General features: G+C 51.3%; 1 protein-coding gene across 1 annotated transcript in view; it reads left to right on the top strand.

Moving 5' to 3' along the window:
* PRDM15 (PR/SET domain 15) overlaps positions 1-21,342 on the top strand; it is a 70,120-nt gene that overhangs the window by 207 nt on the left and 48,571 nt on the right. The window contains exons 2-5 of the mRNA XM_024758436.1: positions 14,130-14,177; positions 14,705-14,798; positions 16,268-16,421; positions 18,630-18,882. Of these exons, the coding sequence (XP_024614204.1) occupies positions 14,141-14,177; positions 14,705-14,798; positions 16,268-16,421; positions 18,630-18,882 (538 nt within the window). The 5' untranslated portion in view covers positions 14,130-14,140. The remainder of the gene's footprint in view (positions 1-14,129; positions 14,178-14,704; positions 14,799-16,267; positions 16,422-18,629; positions 18,883-21,342) is intronic.

Genomic DNA, 21,342 nt, shown 5'->3' with positions numbered 1-21,342 from the left:
GCCGACGGTGCCTCGTGATGTCACTCTCCCCCGTCCTGGGCCCGGCCCCCGGGGGCGAATGGGGAGGGTCCCTGGACCCCCCGCTCCTGCGGTTAGCAAGGCAGACCCCAGGATTCGGGCGACGGGGCTGCCCAGCCTCCCCCCTCCGCCGCCCCGCCCCGAGCACCCTGCATCCTGTTTGTGTAAACCCTTGGGTGGCAGAGGCAAGGTAGTGAAATCCGTGGACAGGTGACATGTGCCCGCCCTCGGGGTGGGTGGCTGTGCTGGAAAACGGCGCGCTGGCCCCGCCCTGGCGCGGACAGGTGGGCCAGCCGGCCATGTGGCCTCTGGCGAGGGGACGGGTATTCGCGATGAAGGTCAGCTTTGAGAAGACAAGTGAAAACGCATTATGGAAATATCCACCGTTTTGATAGCTATAGTTGTTATGTGTTAATCTCTATTAAGGTAGTAGATGAGATTTCCTTTTTTTTCCACAAAAGCTCAGAAATTGCCATCCTGCCCCACCAAGGGTAGATTAAAATGGTAGAAACAAGTGTGTGATCAGACACGTGGACCCGTGTACATATTTAAGCGGCCAACCCACAAAAACCACGTTTGCTTAAGCCACTCTCATAGAATCTGGACTCACCAGATAAATTTGGAGAAACCCAGCTTGGTTCCTGGACGTATTTTTAAGGACGAAAAGTAAATGAGCCAAGTGGTTTTGTGACAGATCTTCAAAGGCAACAGTGAGAACTCTCCCTGGAGAGTGTAATGATGTAGATACTTTGTTTTTATAAGTTAGCCTCCCCCCCACCCAGTACACACAAAACACCACCGTATTTTGTTTCAAACCTGGACATTTTCACGTTTTCCACATTTTCAGGGCTCCACTCTGCTGCTCTGGATTTCCTTGACCTCACTGCCTTATGGTGAATGGTTAAGAAATAGGACTATAGTTTGAATTTTGAAAGGGAAAGAGAGTAAGATTTATCCTGTATAAAGTTTTTTTCTCCTATATCTTTGATTCATATTTTTGCAGAAAAGCTGCCAACAAAGAATACAATATGTTCGATTTTGCAAGCAGAAGGAATAGTTATTTCTTCCAGAAGACCAATAAATAAATTTAAAAATCACCCCCAATTACAAGGCTAATAGCTTTTCTGGGAACAATTATATTTGAGAAAGAACTCCGTTAGCTTGGGGTATACCTCTCATGTATCGTTCTTTTGATATCATCGTCTGTGTAGAAGGCCAGGGGAAGAACGCTTCTCCCATTTTGCAGATTTAAGGGAGACTGAAGGCAGCTGTTTCTTGCACATGTGATTTGAGAGGCTGAGATTGTGGGCAAGGACTCAAATGCTTTCTCAGCCTCCTTTCCACAGTTGTGACGTATGACAATACCTGTCTTTCATCTCACATGGTTCACGCGTGCGCATGTTCATTGGCCGTCCACCCAGCAGCTTTCACGTGCCGGGCGCTGCAGAGGGTGAGAGAGAAGGCCCTGCCTGGTAGACCGAATGCTCTGGAGGGAGGGAGGTGGACAGTGGTTAGAGCATGTAGAAGAAGGCAGGAAGGGTGACAGGTGGAGGCGGGGGATGGGCAGGGGTAGGCACACTTGGGCAGTGGGGACCAGGAAGGTCTGTCTGAGAAGGTGACATTCCAGTGGAAACCAGTGCTGCGAGGCCCTCAGTGGAGATCTGGGGTGAGGGTGTCTGTCACAGGCAGGCGTGGCAAGTGCAAAGGCCTTGGGGTGGCAGCAAGCTCTGTGTGGCTGAGGTGGGGTAGCACAGGAGGGTGGCACAGGCTGTACTCTACTCAGAGTTTACCCTGAGAGCCAAGCGGACACCACTGGGGTTTGGGGCAGGGGTCCAAAGGATCTGTGTCTTTTTAGAGAGGACCCCGTGGCTGCCCAACAAGGTTCCCCTAGAAACAGGGTGGGGCAGAGGGGAAATGAGGTGACAGGACAAAGCGTATTTCTAGAGCGAGCCAGGCCTTGCTGCTGGTTTGGGTGGGGAATGTACAGGGGGTGACAGGAGGTGCCATTCACTGAGGTGCAGGTGACAGGTGTGCAGGTTGAGGGGTGGTCAGGGAATCAGGACCTGGTAGACCAGCAGCATCTTCAAACTGCCCCTCGGGTGGGAGAAACCCTTGCCCAGGGCCCGTGGTCCTGGTCATCACCTTCCTTAAGTGCTCCCTTACTAAGGAAGGGTCCCTCCCACTGTCCAGAAAATAGCGACCCCCCAGCCCCAGTCTTGGTGTGGGCCGTGGTCAGCTCACAAATATGTGGCCATCGCGGTGCATGGGAGACCTCGGCAGGTGGTCGTTGCTAAGTGGCGACTATAACAGAATTCTTCCGTCCCAACTACTTGTCTGTGGGAGCAGGGTTTCCTGCACCCCCATCTGTAAAAACGAAGGGTAGGAACAGAGTTGAATCGAATTTCAGGATACGTGACTGGATTGGTGGAAAAGTCCTATTTATCTCATTAAACCCAGCTTCTGTGCTAGGTGACTGTTTACCAGTGTGGGCAGTATTTCCATTTTGATCAGTGGTGTCCCAGTTATTGGAACGATAGCATAGTCCAGGAGAAAGTAGCACAAACTCACGGTCATAGGAAATCAAGACGAATTTGATCTGTATGCGTAAAAGGTGATCAATAGCCATTTCAAGCACAAATATAACACATTGGGTTTAACATCTGTGGTGATGGAAACAGACGATGGTAAAGACAGAAGTGCCGTGAGCCTCCTGACAGATGAAGAGCTTGTGCACATGCCTTGTGACCGGATGGCAGTGGGTATCACGCTGTGTTGTTTCGATTCCAATAGATGTGTTTAGAAGAGCCACATAGCAGTTTTATTTTAAGAAGTTAATATTCATAATATGCTGGAGATTACGTCCCTTGCAGCTGTTTGAAGTAAGGCTGAGCAGCTTACACTGTCAGCTGAAGGGCAAGAAACAGCATTTTGTAAAACACTTTTGTGGGACTGTTGGCAAAGAGGTCGGTCATGGAACCACGTGTCAGGTGGGCTCAGGGGCCTGAGTGGACTCGGGCATGGGAAGTGATGGCGGGTAAATGCCGGGTCCGGATGGAGAAAGGACCGAAGGGCCGGCCTGGGCTGCCCCACCGTGTGGCGGCTTGAGATGGGAGCACAGAGCGGCCTCGGGAGGAGCAGCGGTTGGGATGGAAAGCCCAGGAGACTTCGCAGGAAAGGGTTTCCAGGGGGAGGGGGTGAATGCTGCCTAGGGGATGAAGGGGAGGCAGTACACGGTGGAGGGCTTTGGTGGAGCCATGAGGGCAGTTCTTCCCATTCAGGAGAGAAGCCGCCAGGGTCCTTCCCAGGACTTTTGCAATGAAAGGAGACAGAAGCGCGGCATTAGAGCCACAGGTAAAACTTTTTTGTTTTCACGAGTGAGCTCTGTTGAAGGCTGGTGTGAATAATCCAGGGGCGTAACTCTGCAGTACAGACAGGTGTGTAATAAGGGAGGTGCAGGTGGGGCGGGGCCTCCCAGGGAGCCGTGGCTGCAGTGTGCCTGTGTGGTGAGTGACAGGTGTGGCCAAGAGGGCTTTGGAGAGGAGAGGCCATCTGGATTAGGTTTTAAAGGTTAGGTAGGAGTTTGGCAGGTGGAGGGAGCTTCTGGAGGAGGAAACAAGAGGAAGGGGTCGTGGAAGCTGGGAGGCTGGTCATGGATGGTTTGGGGTGGTGAGGAACCTTTCGCCGTCACGGGGCAGGGGACGGCTCAGGGTCACAGTGGGGGCCCAGTTGAAGCCTCTCATCCTAATAGCATCTGAGGAAGCCCAACTCTGGATGCTCCCCTGGAGTCTCCCAGAGCCTGTGGGGTCATGTTTCCACAAACTTACAGCAAATTGAAGCGTGGGCTTCCCAGACGTGACGGCTTTCTTTACCTGAGAGCTGCTGGACGTTAGGGCTCCGTTTGACGTGTTCTCAGTGTTCAGCACCATTTGCTTCTCCAGCTGAAGTGCTGAGATATCGCAGGTACCATCAGAAAACCCTCGATAAATGGCCTTCCACCGTGATGAGGCCGGGGCAGATGTTCTAATTCGAGTGTCCCTAGATCGTGATTCGTGCGTAGGGCCTGCAGGGGATGATGTGCCGGAGCTGTCACTCCCTGCTCGCTGTCGGGGGGGAAGGGACCCTACCTGCTGGACAGAGAGTCTGTCTTGGGGAAGGAGGGTTCCCAGTGCTATGTAACTCAAGGCCTTTGGCCTTTCGTAAGCTTAAAAATATATATGCTAATTAGTTATAGTAAGTTTGCCTTTTATTGTGACCAAAAACCTAAGTGCAATTTGGTGCCGTATTAGTCAAGAGGTTTACAAAATCTGTTCTGACCAAGCCGCTTCAATTCTGTTCATTGATCCACTGCTTCCATGCCACCCGCCCCCTCCGCCCCATCCCTCTGGGCCCCTTTGTTCCGCACATCTGACTTCTCTGGACTTTGTTCTCTGTGGTTTCTCTTTCCACTGTGCTCTCGCCCTTATGCTGAGAACGTGTGAGGATCTTCTCACCACCAAAGCTCCCAGGGTGCCTAGTTTTAAAATATCTTGTCTGCCTCACAAGGCCTATTAAGTAAGAATCAGGCCTCACATTCCCCTCTTTTCTTTTTTAATCCCCCTTTTTTTTTTTTTTTTTTTTTTTTGTTAAGCAAAAGATGATTGCCCGTTAAAGCTCTCAGCCTGAGAAGGCCAATCTAGCTCAGCTTCCATTTCTGAGACGGCAGAATGCAAACCTCTCTTGCCCCCTTTGCTCAGAAATCCCTCCTAAAGAACCAGATGTGAAAGTCAGAAAAACAGATGTCATCTTGGATGAAACTAAGAGGTTCAGAAAGAGGAAACAGAAGAAATTATAAAAGAAATAACACAAGAAAATCTGAGGACTGCAGGACAGGAGAGCCGGGTTGAAAGGGCCACAGCCTGAGCTCGGCACCAAGGCAGACCGTGAGACTTCAGGGTCCTGGAGCTAAAACAGTCTAAGAGATCTGGGGGGAGGGAGTCACATACAGAGGGTTTGCCTCCTGGAAAGTCTTCAGACTCCTCAGCTGGAGCATTGGAAGCTGAGGACGATGGAGTCTCACTTTCAACCTTCCTCAGGAAAACCACCGTGTACCGGGCAAAGCAGCTGGCCCGTGAGATCGGAGCAAAGACATTTGCAGACAGGCAAGTCCTCTCAAGAGATTTACTGCCCAGGCACCATTCTAAGGAAACTACTGGAAAATGTGCTCCCCAGATCAAAGGAATAAACCAAGAAAACGGAAGCAACGAGGGCTCAGGGAACAAGAGCTCCACACCCAAGAGGACAAACGAATCCCAGGTGACAGTGGAAGGAAGGCCCACGCAGCCAGTGTCAGACCTGAAGGGCAGTGGGACGGGAAGGGGCCAACTAGAAAATGAGCAAAAGACACGAAGAGACGTTTACCGAAGAGGATTTGCAAGTGGCAAATAAGCACAGGGAAAGATGTGCGGTGTCATTAGCCATGAGGGAAATGCAAACTAAAGCCACAGTGAGGTGCCACCGCACGCGTGACAATGGCTAAAAGAAAACACGGTGGCACCAGGTGCTACCAGGGACGCCAAGAAACTGAATCTTTCAGACGTTGGCGGTGGGGCACTTTCTTTAAAAACTAAACATCCACCTCACGTAGGACCCAGTCATTACACTCCTGGGCGTTTATCCCAGAGAAATGTCAACTTATGTCCAGACACACCTGTGCACAGTTGCTCATAGCAGCTTTATGTGTAATAGCCAAAAATGGGGACAAAACCAAGGCTCCTTCAGTAAGGGAGTGGTTAAACTCACATCGTGGAGTGAGGCAGTCAAAGGGATGAACTGCTGATACACGTAACAACCCAGGGGCGTTACGCTGAGTGAAGAAAAAAAGCCAGTCTCAAAAGGCCACATACTGTGTGGTTCCATTTCTATGAGACTCTTGAAACGATAAAATTTGTAGAGTTGGAGAACAGATTAGGGATGGTCAGGGGACAGGGTGTGACTCTAAAGGGGCACATGAGTGAAACCTTTCCAGTGATAGAACATTCCTGAATCTGGATTGTGGAGGTCGTCCCATGAGCCTACACCTGTGATGAGAAGACATTGAATTACGTACACGTGCACAGTGCCAAGGTCAATATCCTGGCTTTGAGAGTGTGCTGTAGTTACGCTCTCAAACTATGTATGTGATATACATAGTCATGTAAGATATAACCCTTGGGGAAAACTGAGTGAAGGGTTCAGGGGACCTTCCTGTGCTATTTTTGAGACTTCCTGTAATTATTTCTAAACTAAAGATCTAGGAAGTATTCCGTGTGTGGCTTACCTTATATTTCTGTTGAGACCACTGCTTTGGTCACTGACAAGGAGGGACTGCTAAGTCATCTGGGCCAATAGCAAACTTGCAGGCCCTCAGCCTCCATCACCTCTGTCCTTTATCCGTCCCCCTCCATCACACAGGCAGGCCAGGGACGGCCTGGGAAGGCCCAGCCAGATTAACAAACAAGCGATAACCTTCGTTTCATACTTACATCAACAACCTTCTTGAAAGCGCCTTTTTCTTTGAGTTATTTTAAGCTACGTGTCTTTTAAAATTGTGACGTTTTCACTTTCCAGTGTTTCAAAACTGATTGTTTTTTCTAAACCCCAGCTTCTGCAGATCACACTTAAAAATAATCCTTATCGGGACTTCCCTGGTGGTCCAGTGGTTAAGACTCCTTGCTTCCACTGCAGGGGGCACTGCAGGGTTCAATCCCTGGTTGGGGAACTAAGATCCCACGTGCCACGCGACGAGGCGAAAAAAAAGAGTTCCTTTTCACCTTGCACGCACTGGGACAGCTACTGTCAAAAAACCCAGAAAATAACAAGCGTTGGCGAGGGTGTGGAGGGAATGGAAGATGGTACAGCTGCCATGAAAAGCAGTATGGTGGTTCCTCAAAAATTAAATGTAGACTCACTGTGATCCAGTAAGTCCACTTCTGCGTATGGACCCAAAAGAGTCGAAGACAGAGACCCGAAGAGGTATTTGCCCCTTGTTCACAGTGGCTTCATTCACAGTAGTTAAAACGTGGAAACGACCCAAGTGTCTATCGACAGGTGAATAACGACGGGGTATTATTCAGCCTTTAATAGGACGGCCATTCTGACACACAGTCCAACGTAGATGAACCTTGAGGACGTGATGCTGAGTGAGACAAGCCTGTCTCGGAAGGAGGAACACTGTCCGACCACCTACAGGAGGTACTTTGAGGACTTGGAATCTGAGCGATCGTTGTGGTAAAGAGTGTTCTGTCCCACGTTTGGTGTGTTGTTCCCCTTCCAGGACCTGTTTCCCGGGGAATCTGGATCGAGCTGGTCTGTGCTGGGACGTGGGGGAGGCTCGTCTTACCCTCTCTTTCCTCTCCAGGTGGTGTTTGACCAGCGGCAGGCTGGGGAACACTCCCAGCGGCAGGCGATCTGTAGAACTGCACTGTGTTTTTATAGAAAATTTGTGTGAAACTGACAACAGTCCAATGAGGTTTCTGGGCCGTCTGAGCTGAGGGTGGCGGCAGGGTGTCTGCCTGCATCGAAGTTCTGGGTGATGAACGTTCGCAGCCGTAGGAGGTCCCTGACCACCTGCCTGAGAGCCAGACTCGGCCCCCCGTGGCCCTCGGAGCACCAGGCAGGGAAGCTGGGAGTGGCCCAGAGTTTGTTTTGGGCGCCTTGAGCTGCCGCCGGCTTCCAGGCGGAGGTGCGGCCGGGGAGCTGGGTGTACGTGTGGGACCCCGAGTAGGGTCACCAGTGTCCATGTGGTATTAGCAGCAGCCACAGAAGCAGGTGTGACTGCCTGGGAAGGGGTCCAGCACGAGGAGGGATGAGAAGGGGCAAGTGCTGAGCCCGTGGGAGCTAAGACAGCGACCGGGTGGTAGAGGAGGATACCCCAGGGGACGGAGCGCCGCGAGAGAGCAGCTCGGTGCGGTTGGCTGGGAGAGGAGTGGCTGTGGAGGAGAGGAGAGCAATCAGCCACATCCGGTGTGACCCAGAGGTCAAGTGAGGTGAAGAAAAAGATGTTTAGTGGGCTTGGCATGCGTCCAAGGCCAGCTCTGGGGGCAGGATGCAGAGTCAGTGGAAGAGGAGGACCTGGGAAGAGTGTGTCGGCACCATTTACAAATAGCTTTAGTACGAACACACAAAACAGTGGACCCGCAGGCAACGGCCGACCGCACGTGTCCATCACCAGCTCAACTGCTGTGGCCCGGGTCTGACTGCCCCCTCCACCCCGTCCAGGACTCCCCACCGGTAGGACCTCGAGGCAAACCCTGGTCACATCATTGCATTTGTAAATATTTCAGTCTGTGTCTCTACAGGAGAAGGACTCTAAAAATAACAATACTGTTACCCACCTAAAACATTTAACACTGGTTCCTTAACATGGTCAAAACCTGGTCAGATATCCAGTCGGTGTTCAGATATCCAGTGGTCCGATAAAAGTCATATGTGCTTTATCTCCACCAGGATCCAGACCATTCCCACGCATTGTGCTGGAAGTTGCTTTTGAACTCCAGTGATTTGATTTCACTGACTTTGATGAGATCACTGTAGGTTCCCAGGTGGTTATAAGAAAGAACACAGAGAGATCCGTGTATGCTTCATCCAGTTTCCCCCAGTGGTACCATCTTGCACAACTCCAGTACCGGGTGGCAGCAGGGATGGTCACCTTGACGCAGTCCAGATACAGAACGTTCCAGCCCCGCAAGGAGCCCCCTGGTGCCCCCTTATAGCCTCTCCCTCTTTCCTCCCACCCCTCTCCCTCCTTTACCCCCACCAACCAGTGCTCTAGTCCCCTCCTCAATAATTTTGTCATTTCAAGAATGTTACGTGAATGGGGTCATACGGCGCGTAACCTCTGAGGACTGGCGTTTTTCACCCAGCAGCACTCTGGGGATTCAAGGTCGGTTGTGTGTGTCCGTAGTTGCGTGTTTTTAGTTGCTGGTTAGTTTTCCAGGCTGTGGATGGACCACAGATTAGATTGTTTAACCAGTCACCCAGTGAGGGACTCTGGGTTGTTTCCAGTTTAGGCTCTTAGGAATAAAGCTACCCTCAGTAGTCATGTACAGGTTTTTTGTGGATGTCAGTTTTCATTTCTCTGGGATAACCACCCACCAGTGCCATTGCTGGGTCGTAGGCCGTGTTGGTTTTATCAGAAACCGTCAAATGGATTTCTTCTCCCACCAGCGAACACAGATGCCCCGGTCCCCTCATCCCCACTGGCATCCCGCCGTTCTGAAAGGTGTGGAGTGGTGTCCTTGCGGTTTCTGCTTGCGTTTCCATGGCAGCTAATGACATTGGACATCTTTTCACGTGCTTATTTGCCATTCCAGTGTTTTTGTTGATGAAATGTCTATTCATGTCTTTTGCCCATTTTCTAATTGGCTTGTTTGCAATTTTACTATTGGGTTTTGAGAGTTCTTTGCATATTCTGCATATGGTTACGTGGTTTGCAAAAATGTCTCCTGGTCTTTACATTGTCTGTTCATCCTCTTAACAACATCTTCGGTAGAGCAAAAATGTTGAATTTTGGTAAAGTCGCATTTATCGATTTTCCTTTAGTAAACTATGATTTTGGTGACAAGTCTAAAAACTGGCTAGTTCTAGATCTCAAGGATTTTCTCCTGTTTTTCTAAAAAAAATTTACTGTTTTATGTTTTAAGTCTCTGATCCATTATGAATTAATCTTTGTGTGAGATGTGAGGTCACAGTTCTTTTTTTTTTTTTTTCTGCCTCTGCATGTCCAGTTGCCCCAGCACCGTTTGTTGAAAAGACCATCCTTCCTCCACTGAGCTGCTTTTCCCCTTTGTCCAAAATCAGTCGAGCATATTTCTGTGAGTCTGTTCTCCATTTCCATTGATCTGTGTGTCTATCCCTCTACCAATACCAAAGTCCTTATTGCTGTCCTTTATAATTAAGCTTGAACCAGGTAAACTGATTTCTCTCACTTTAGTCTTCTTTTTCAGAATTGTTTTTAACAGTTGTAATCATGGGGGCTGTCGAGTAAACCTCAGGTGTCACAGAGAGCATCTGCCCCAGATCTCCCCTTGCTCCCCATTTCCCACCAAGTTACACACAGATACTCCTGGTCTAAGCCTAACTGACCCTCATGACAAATCTCATTTCCTGACATGATTACTGTGGTCCCCCAGTGCTTTTTGCAGTAGTAATCATGTAAGTGTTAAAAAGATTGAATGTTAAGCAGCAGTTCTCAGACTTGAGCCGCACCAGGATAACCTGGAGGTTTGCAAATACACAGAGTGCAGGGCCCCAGCCCAGCAGGTCTGGGGAGGGGCCCAAGAATTCACATTTCTGAGAAATTCCCAGGTGCTGCTGGTGCTACTGTTTGATGGTCCAGGGACCACACTGAGAACCACTGATATAAGTAAGTTTCCCCAGGATCGGTGGTTAAAATGGCTGAATATCACACTTTGACTATTTTTCTGTCATTTTCCCTACAACAGTACTATTTACAACCCCTTGGTCTGAGATTTCTTACATGCTGCAGAAGTCTGGAGACTGGACTTCCCTTCTGCAAAGAAGCATTCTGCACACCAGAGGGATTTTGCCAGCACAACACAGACTTCAGGAGGCTCCTTTATAAAAGTTATGTATGACAAACCCACAACCAACATAATACTCAACAGTGAAAAGCTGAAAGACTTCCTGCTAAAATCTGCAACAAGACAAGGGTGCCCACTCTCACCACTTCTGTTCAACATAGTATTGGAAGTCCTAGCCATAGCACTCAGACAAGAAAAAGAAATAAAAGCTATCCATACTGGAAGGGAAGAGGTAAAATTGTCATTATATGCAAATGACATGACACTATGTAGAAGACCCTAAAGGTGCCACACAAAAACTACTAGAACTGATAAACGAATTCATCAAAGTAGCAGGATACAAGATTAACAAACAGAAATCTGTTGCATTTCTTCACACTAACAGTGAAATATTAGAAAGGGAAAGTAAAAAATGAACAATCTCTTTTAAAATCGCATTCCCCCACCCCAAAAAAAGTACGTAGGAATAAACCTGATCAGGGAGGTGGAAGACTTACATGCTGAGAACTATAAAACATTGATAAAGGAAATTAAAAGATTATTTAAAGAAATGGAAAGATATCCCATGCTCTTGGATTAGAAGAATTAATATTGTTAAAATGGCCATACTACCCAAAGCAATCTACAGATTAATTGTCCCTACCAAATTATCTGTGACATTTTTCACAGAACTAGAACAAATAATCCTAAAATTTATATGGAACCATAAAAGATGCAGAATTACCAAAGCAATCCGGAGGAAAAAGAACAAAGCTGGGGGCATAACTCTCAGACTTCAGATAATACCACAAAGCTACAGTAATCAAAACATCATGGTATTGGCACAAAAACAGACATATGGATCAATGGAACAGAATAGAGAGCCCAGAAATAAACCCATACACCTATAGTCGATTCATCTCAACAAAAGAGGCAAGAATATACAATGGAGAAAAGACAGTGTCTTCAGCTGGTGATGTTGGGAAAGTTGGGCAGCCACATGTAAATCAGTGAAGTTAGAACACACCCTCACACCATTCACAAAACTCAACTCAGAATGGCTTAAAGACTTAAATATAAGACATGACACCATAAAACTCCTAGAAGAGAACATAGGCAAAACATTCTCTGACAGAAACCATAGCAGTGGTTTCTTAGTCTCCCAAGGCAGTAGAAATAAAAGCAAAAATAAACAGATGGGACCTAATCAAACTCATACGCTTTTGCACAGCAAAGGAAACCATAAACACAACGAAAAGACAACCTATGAAGTGGGAGAAAATATTTGCAAACGATGCGACTTGATTTCCAAAACACACAAACAGCTCATACAAGTCAGTAACAAAAAAACAAACAAGCCAATCCAAAAATGGGCAGAAGACTTAAATAGACATTTCTCCAAAGACGACATACGGATGGCCAACAGGCACATGAAAAGATGCTCAACATCGCTAATTATTAGAGAAATGCAAATCAAAACTACAATGAGGTACCACCTCACACCAGTCAGAATGGCCATGATTAAAAAGTCTACAAATAACAGATGCTGGAGAGGGTGTGGAGAAAAGGGAACACTTGCACTGTTGGTGGGAATGTAAATTGGTACAGCCACTATGGAGAACAGTATGGAGGTTCCTTAAAAAACTAAAAATAGAGCTACCATATGACCCAGCAATCCCGCCCCTGGACATATATCCAGAGAAAAGTCTAATTTGAAAAGATACATGCACCCCAGTGTCCACAGCAGCACTATTTACAGTAGCCAAGACATGGAAGCCTTGAGAGGCCAGACCAGAGGCAGGCACAGGGGAGGCGGCCACACTGGGCCACGGGGAAGGCCAGAACGGTTCCGTTTGTCCGCACCCTCCGATGCTGCCAGCTTTGTAAGCAGTTTGAGGGCTCCCTTAAGAGCCCACTGTTCTTGTACAACTTCCTTGACCGTGAGCTGGTGTTGGTGGGTAGAGTGGGTTCCTGCTGATGGGCGGACGGCTCTCAAGCTCCTGGGGGCACCTCAGCAGCTCATGAAAGCGGGTTTTCACGTGTTTCCTCTGCCTCTTCGCCCCTCTTCTCCTTTTGCTCCGTGACCAGCCGTTGCCCCTGTTCCAGACTGGCCCCTGACCCCACCTGTGGAGCCCATCAACCAGGAAACACCAAGTTAAACGTGCTGAGGCCACATGAGGCATCTTGTAATGTAAAGGGGTGTCCCCAGGAACAGAAAAAACTGTGCTGTGTTTGGGGAAAAAATATGCCCTGGTTGTTGATCCTTGGCATTTTAGGGGCAAATTGGAAACGCCATCTCTCTGCCTTGTTTCCTTGTAACTAATTCACTCTTCTGTGGTGGACCTTTCAACTAATCATGTATTCAGCAAATCAGTTTTCATTTGGACTTTGCATCTGTCTGCTCTTCTTTCTTCGCAAGCTCCCGGGGTGGAAATGGGGCAGAGGGCGTGTGGCATCGGCATTCATGGAGCGGCCGGCCTGTGTACTTCCCCAGAAAGGTACCTAGTGATACACTCGGGCTTGGCTGGGAGTGGGATGCAGGAAGGACGTGTTGAGTTAGCTTAATTGGGGATGGAGGGGTGGGAGGGAAGAGGAACGATCATTGAGTGGCACATACGGGGTGTGTCTCACTTTATGCTCCCCCCAAAACTACATGAGGTGGGCATTTTCATTTCCATTCTATAGATCAGGAATCTGAGGCCCCATCTGAACATGTTCAGATCGCCCACGAATATGCAGGGGGCCTGAGCACAGCTGCCCGCTATGGAGGTGAACCTCAAGGTTGAATGGGAGATAGAAGTGACCGGTTGTGATAAAGGTTTTGTGGAGGGCAGGCGAGCCCTCCTCCATGATGTCAGGAGGCGCTTAGTCCCCCCGAGAGAAATTTGGTGTCACGCACAGGTTGGCAGGTGGAAGAAAATGGAGGTCACGTGTGATGTGATTGCCCCGGAGGAAGTCATAGTCCCATGAGGGAGGAAAAAATAGAAGTGGCAGTGAGAAAACGGGCTTTTTAAAATAGCGGTGTATTCATTTTACAACTGGAAATGGATGGTTGATATGAAAGATGAAAGCCTGAGTTCACGAAAACATCCTAATTCAGAGCCATTCACATCAGTGGCTTATGAAAAAGCATCATTCTCGGTTAGAAAACATTTCAAGGCCCCCACCCGAACCCATGATAAAGGGGACCCTGCTGCCTGTTGCCTTTAAAGCACAAAGTCAGGGACTTCCCTGGCGGTCCAGTGGTTAGGACTCCACGCTTCCACCGCCAGGGGCCCGGGTTCAATCTCTGGTCGGGGAACTAAGATCCCGCAAGCCACGTGGCAGGACCAATAAAATAAAATAAAAAGTTTCTTAAAAAGCACAAAGTCAGTCAGTCCCTACACAGGCTCGAGGGGGCCATTAGCAGGGACTGTCTTTAAAAAACGCCAATGGAAAAGAATCTGAAAAAGAATGTAACTGAATCACTTTGCGGTACAGCAGAAATTAACACAACGGTGTAAATCAACTGCACTTCAGTTTTAAAAATGCCTTTGGCCAAAGCTGATCACTAACGCAGCGCTCTGTCCTGACAGGTGGCGGTGATGGCTGAAGATGGCAACGAGGAGATCATGTTCATCTGTAAGTGGCCCGTGGCCCATCCTCACCATGGAAGGCAAAGCCACGTCCACGCTTGGTTTCTGTAGTAGAGAAGAGCTCTCTCCTTTAGACGTGGTCTTACTTGTCTTAAGAACCGCGATTTATTACACGAGAAATGTGCTGCTGGGTACCGTTTTAAAAGGAGCATCTGTCTGAGAACTCCCGGCAAAGGGCACTCGGCAGGGGTGGCAGTTGACTCAGATAAGTAACCCCAGGTTTTCGAAAGAGGCTCACAACATGTTAGATTTATGATAAACAGGTTAAGTTGGTGAATTTTCATTTACGCTCGTTCCCTGGGGACACCCCTGTCCTCCGTCCCCATAGAGGTGGCTTGGCCTACTTTGCAGCATGTCGTGGAGCAGGGTTTCCTCCTGGGGGCGCACGTCCTGCCTTGCGCTCTTTTTGCATTCGTGGGGAGCACTGTCGCTTACCCCCAGGCCTCGCGATGCTCTGTGGGTGTCTCCCTCCCCACTCAGCGCCCCCTCTGACGCTGGGATGTTTGTTTGCAGGGTGTGAAGACTGCAGCCAGTACCACGACTCTGAATGTCCCGAGCTGGGCCCAGTGGTCATGGTCAAAGACTCCTTTGTGTTAAGCAGGGCAAGGTAAGTGACCATCTTGAGCTGCTTTTATCGTCCTGCCTGTCAAACAGGGTTTTCAGCATGTCACCTGCTGCAAGAGCCTGGTGGCCTGGGTGTCTACGAAAAGGGGGGCGGGAACAGCAAAAGAAGAAGTGGGAGAGACTTCCGTGAGAAGGGCTGTCCTCACGTTTGAGGCCGTCCGAAATCTCCGTCCCACCGTGAGCTGAGTCTCCTGCCGCCACGATGAGCCGAGGCTTGTTGCAGACACTTCAGGGTCAATGTCTCTTTATCTAGTTCCTGGTTCAGCTGATGGGCTGGGTCGGTTTATGCGCTGACCACCATGGCCGAGCTTGTTCAGTCTCCCCTGTGGTCCGAGCCCAGGCCTGCCGTCTAACAGGCGCCCACTGTGGGCAAGGGGCGGGGATGCGGGCAGCCAGGCAAAGGTGTGGCAGCTTCTGGACGAGCACCTAGATCTGGTGAGGGGGCTCCGTGGCTCTGCCAGTGCACGTTTCCCTGGGGGGGAGGGGCACAGCCCCACCTACCACGTAGTAGCTGTTTGAACCCGGACGAGACGTGCTCCTGTCTGCACCTCAGTTGCCTCATCTGTGAAGTGGAGAGAATAACTACCCCTTGGAGAGTTGCTGTGACCTGTTTTAGGGCCCGGCATGTAGTGGCACCAAAATTGTCATCTAATCAACGCAGTTCCTAGAAGCCGCCCAGCTGGTTTTCCCAGCCTCTTTATTTCCTTGTCTTACTGTTACTTCCCTGCACAAAGCAAGAGATTACTAATTTCGCCTGAAGTACAGATCTGATGAGCTCTCTTCCAAAACCTTCAGTGGTTGCCTGTCGCCCACAAAGTTCCCGTGGGAGCCATCAGTCCCTCTATGATAGGTTCCTTGTCTCAGCCCCGCTGCTCGCTCCTGGGAGGGGTGTGTGCTCCAGGCGCCCTGGGGGTCCGCCCCACTCCCGACGTGGGCCAGGCTGGCCCTGGCCTTCACGCAGGGCCCCAGCCCACATGCCTTCCCCCTGGCAGGCGTGCCCCATCCTTGATATTCTGAGTTGACTTAGAAAGGCCACATCCTCGATGAAACCAGCCCAGTGCAGCCTGGCTGGAAATGCTTTTCTGGTCTTTGGAATGCGGGGGCACTTCTTGTCTTCCCCGTGGTACTTTACACGTGGCGCCTCTTCGTGGTCTCTCTGTGGTCCTCCTCTCTCTGTTGGCCGATTGAAGCCCACACTTAGGATGTGTGTGTGTGTGTGTGTGTGTGTGTGCGCGTGCGTGTGCCTGTGTACGCACACACACACGCATCGGCTCTGTCTCCTGGGCGGGGATTTTAAACACATCCTTGAGTCAACGCCCCTCTATCGCCCACTCTGGGGGCCAGTGAGAGCGACCTCTTCCGTCACCCTAACACTGTTGCCCCCTGGTGTGGGTGGCACCTCGGTCAGTGGATGCCCGGGGCCGAGAGTCTCTTGCTTTGTTCTATTTCTAGGTCGTCCCTTCCCTCCAACCTGGAGATCAGACGCCTGGAAGATGGAGCTGAGGGGGTGTTTGCTGTGACCCAACTCGTCAAGCGCACACAGTTTGGCCCATTTGAGTCAAGGAGAGTCGCCAAATGGGAGAAGGAGTCTGCGTTTCCATTGAAGGTAAAAGCTGGGGCCAGTGGGGGAGGCAGAACCCCTGCTTTGTGACCTTCCTCGTGCAGATGGGGCAATGCCCGCTGAGCTCCGGTGATTCATAAATGTCTTAGAAACAGCTTTTATCGTTCTGCTGAATTTCCAAGACGATGTTCAGATTTTATTTTAGTTTGTTTTTATATCACAAGAGCATCAGAGTTAAGTTAGTATTTTGCAGGACATTAAAGAGAGTCTGTTTAAAACATCTGCAAGAGTAGACCCCCAGCGCAGGCTTTAGGAGGGGGGGGGCTTTCTGTGGATTTTTGCAGGAGTGCGTTAGTGTTTTTGCAGGGGTGCTTTAGTATTTTCACACCGGTGCAGAGCGTAGGATACTTTGCAAGGCTCTTTCGAAAGGAAGGTGTCTTGTCGAGGCCTTGATGAGAGGCCAGTGCAAAATTTGGCAGCTCTGAAAAGCACATCAGGCTGGAAAATGGCAGCTTTTATATGACACTGAGAAAAACAAAATGGAAGGAAATCGGTGGGAGGGCTTGGATCACTTAAAGTGAGACCCATGGAGGCGCCGTGAGGCGAGGGACGTGGGTGTCAGTCACAGCTCTGTCCCCGCACCCAGTACGCCCCCAGCCTCAGCCAGCCTTCAAAAGCACCTGTAAATAAACAGAGAGGAACAGGTGCTGGTCGGGCAATGGTTACCCCGAGAGGTGAGCTCTCCTGGAGACCCTTAGCAGAGACCCACGTGTTTCAGGACAGAGGTGATCTAGGTGACAGCGGAGTTCTGCCAGTCCTTGGAGAACTGAGTTTACAGGGCAGATTTCAGCACAGCAGAGCGGAGGGAAAGGCACTTGATTTGTTTCCAAAGAAAGGAAAGAAAGAGACGTTATTTTACGTGAAGGAGTGAGCTAAAGAGGCCTGGGGCTGATGCACGTAATCGCTATGGGCCCGAGGTCGGCCAAGGCCCCTTTGAAAAAGTCCTTTGTGCCTGTTATGGTTTCTTTCAGCGACTCAGATTCTGAAGGTCTGTGTCTCGTATTGAGTTGTTTCCAGCACAGGCTCAGCGTTGGTTATCTGGGTGCTGGGGGCAGCTTTATGCCCGTGGAGGGAGGGCAAGGGAGCAGTTCCCGCACCGGCTCAGGGTCACTAGGCACCTGGTGGACCCCTCTGCCCCCTCCTCTTGCTTCCGAGGGCTCCATCCTCAGAGGGGGCCTCTAGCTCTTAGCAGTGGGGAGCCCCTACAGGAAAAGCCCAGGAGAGGGGGGAGATTTCTTCCTACAACGAGGAAGCAATGATTGCATCAGAAAATGGCGGACAGGAACCCCCTATTCCATGTGGTTACTTTGAACTTCAAAATTTTCAAGCTTCTCCCCCTGGGCCCTGCTTGCATTTAATCCATAAAGCAGTGGTGCTGCTTCGCAGATGAGGGCACAGCTTATAAAGATTGAGGAACTTTGCTAAAGTCACTGACCATACTTGCAACAGAGCCGGGAAAAGAACTTGGGTGTCCTGATGCCCAGATGGGCTGTGAGTAGAACTCAGCTGTCCTGATGACACCTGGGCCAGGTATAGAGTTCAGGTGTCCCGATGACGTCTGGAACTGGAGTAGAGCTCAGGTGTCCTGATTCCCACCTGGGCCATGCCTAGAATTGAGGTGTCCTGATGACACACCTGGGCCGGGAGTAGAACCCAAGAAGCGCCTTCATGCCCACTTGAAAACTGATTAGAACTTGAGTGTCCAGGTTCTACACCTGGACCACAAGTAGACCTCAGATGTCCTAGTTCCCAGCCGGGCCACGCATAGAGCTCAGGTCTCCTGATAACTCCTGGCCTAGGAGCAGAACTCAGGTTTCCCCGTGCAGCGGAATGCACGCGTCCGGGTGCCCACCTGGGCCACAGGTGGAAATTAGGTGTCCCAGTTCCCACCTGAGCCATGCGGAGAACTAGGGTCTCCCGGTGACACCTGACCTTTTGCTGTGTCTCCTGCTTCCCTTCTGCTTGTGATCAGCCTGACCTGTTCAGGGGTCTACCTCTGCCCTCCCACCACTGTAAATGCCTAAATAGGTCTGTATGGAGCACGGTTTGGCCTCTGATGTGGTGCCATCCGGGCTGGTCACTTAGCAGCCCCCCTTCTCTCTCTCACACACACACACACACACACGCTGACACGCACACCGGTGGATAACCAGCCCCCGCCCCGGCCCCTCGGCGGGCCGCGCTCACCCCCAGGTGTTCCAGAAGGACGGGCACCCCGTGTGCTTCGACACCTCCAACGAGGATGACTGCAACTGGATGATGCTGGTACGGCCGGCCGCGGAGCCCGGGCACCAGAACCTGACGGCCTTCCAGCACGGCAGCGACGTGTACTTCACCACCTCACGCGACATTCCCCCGGGCACCGAGCTGCGCGTGTGGTACGCGGCCTTCTACGCCAAGAGGATGGACAAGCCCATGCTGAGGCAGGCCTGCCCTGGGCTCCACGGTACGTGGGGGCCCCTGTCCCCAGCGCGCCTGCCGTCCTGCCGCCCCGCGGGGACCCACGGCCCCTTGGCCGCACGCAGCAGCCCGGTGTTAGTGAGAAGAGTCGGGCCGGGCAGGCCCGCGGGCGTGGGGAGCACTGAGGGCTCGGTCCTGACACCACGTGGTGGGTCTGTAGGTCTGCTGGTTGAATATCTGGGCCGAGAAACCGTTAGAAGAGCTTGCCCCAAGCCAGGCGCTTGCTGGCGGGCAGCTCTGCCCCCAGCTCTGCGGCTTCACACGCGTCACTCACCCACCTGGTCCCTGGGGGTCAGGTTGTGGCCCCTGGGTTTGGGCAGAGGGAACGGAGCACGGAGAGGTTAAGGAAGCTTCCCTGAATCACAGTGCGAAGAGTGACGGAATCAGGGTTTGAACCCGGATTCTGGCTGCAGTGCCGGTGCTGGCCGCCTTCCAGCAGCCTCTTCCCGGAGGTCGGGGTGTGTGTGTGCACGCGCGTGTGTATACGCACGTGTGTGCCTGTGTAGCATGTGTCGTCAGAGAACGGCCTAGTGGAGTCACGTGCGATTCACCCACATGCTTTTGGAAAAGCAAATCAGAATGCGTGTCCTGCTGACCTGGGGTCGGGGGTATCACCTCGTGAAGGGGGCCGATGAATTTAAATCTTTTCTACCCACGCTGTGGGTCCTCGGGGTGTTCATCCTCACCACCTGACCTTGAGGGACCACGTGAAGTGGCTCACACGTGGCACCACGACCTGGGAGAGCAGGGCTTTCATACGGCTCCACCTGGTCCTGCCCGGGGCAGACATGCTTGTTGCTGCCACGAAGATTACTTCCTGCGGCAGGGAGAAGCTGACACTGACTTTCCTTCCGACCCCCGAACAACAGGGTTCTGACAAGGAGATGATCCCTCTTATTATGAGCACCGTGGGCTAGAGACAGCTCCGTACAGGCTTGGGAGGTTCTGGTCTGTCCCACGTGTGCATCGTGGCGGAAGTTTGGGAGCTGCTTCCGGTGGGCTCACGTGGCAGTGTGAGAGAGGGAGGGAGGTATCCGTGAGGCATCCCAGGCAAAGCACCACAACCGGGGCTAAAACAAAAGGAATGTGTTGTCTCACAGTCTGGAAGCCTGGAGTCCAAGATGCGGATTTCCCAGCTCTGGTGTTGCCGACAACCCTTGGCGATCCTGGATAGTAGCTGCAGCACCCCGTCCCTGCCTAGGTCTCTCCCTGTGTCTCTGGGTTCTCTCCTTATGAGGACACCAGTCACTGGATTTAGGACCACCCTCAACCAGTCTGACCCATCTTATCTTGGTTACCTCTGCAAAGACCCTACCCAAAGGTTCCAGGCGGACGTGAATTTCCGGGACCCCTCTTCAGTCACTGCAGGCTGGCTGGGTGATGGTGGCCCGTGGAGCCTCTGGGGCGTGCTCCGGGAGTGACGGATGGCTGCACGCGGGGTCTGGTGGCAGGAGAGGGTTTGCATCTTCACAGGGATATTTGCAGAGGGAGACTGGGCTTGATGGCCCTTTCTTTATTTTGATAGTAAAGGGGGCAGAAAGAATTTGGAGAGACCCTGGGTTTTTCACCAGGCTGCTCTAGCCCCTAGGATTTGCTAAAACCGGGTACCTGGCCCTGCCCCTGGCCCTGCCCCTGGGAGGCACCTGCAGTGGCACTCCACGGGGTCAGGAGTCATTTTCAAGCACCGAGGTGAGGCCGCCTCCCTGGGTGCTGTCCAGGGTCACCAGGATCTTCCTGACCTGGCTTTCTCGTGTCGTGGATTCCTTACCCCGTGCGTGTCCCGGGACCGGCCCAGACTGCACGTCAGGGTTTGGCTTGTAGAGTCTGACCTTGTCAGTTGTGTCCTGGAGGTGGCATGCATGCCCCTCATGGCTCTCAAGGTCAAAGTCAACACAGAGGTCACCTCCCCTTATCAGAGTTCCAGTTGTTGTTGGCTTTTTGCCTCCGGAGGGCTCTTGAATCTGGGGCTGCGTTGGAGAGCATAGATCTTCATGAAATGAGCCCAGGACCGTGTTGTCCAATACCTGCCTCCGGATTCCGTTCTAACCGTTCTCAAGCAGGACGCTAGGGTAGCTGTGGCCCCTCCTCTGGGCTTCTGAGAATGTAGGGCGGCGCTGTTCATAACCAGGCAAGCAGCGTGGCCACCCTAAACTAGCTTCTGGATTGGGGAAATAAATAAGCAACTTAGGTACTCTGAAAGTTTGGAAATAGCCTTTATGATTTCTTTCACTTTCTGCTTGGGGACAAATGGCAAGCACACATTTCTTGGCAATGTGATGAAAGTTCCTGACTACTGTTAACTAGTTGGTTAGTTGGGTTCCTTGTTTCTTTTCTTCCTGGGAGAGCCCTCTGCTCAGTGACCACTTGGCCCCGGCAGTGCTGCTGGCGCCGGTACCACTGCTGCACCTAGGAACGTGGCAGCCGCCCTAGGACCCCCGCGTTGTCT

This window comes from Neophocaena asiaeorientalis, unplaced genomic scaffold (assembly GCF_003031525.2).
Source record: "Neophocaena asiaeorientalis asiaeorientalis breed wild unplaced genomic scaffold, Neophocaena_asiaeorientalis_V1.1 scaffold45, whole genome shotgun sequence".
Taxonomy (NCBI): domain Eukaryota; kingdom Metazoa; phylum Chordata; class Mammalia; order Artiodactyla; family Phocoenidae; genus Neophocaena; species Neophocaena asiaeorientalis.
Note: the sequence above shows the minus strand (reverse complement) of the source record. Positions and strands in the feature narration are given on the sequence as shown.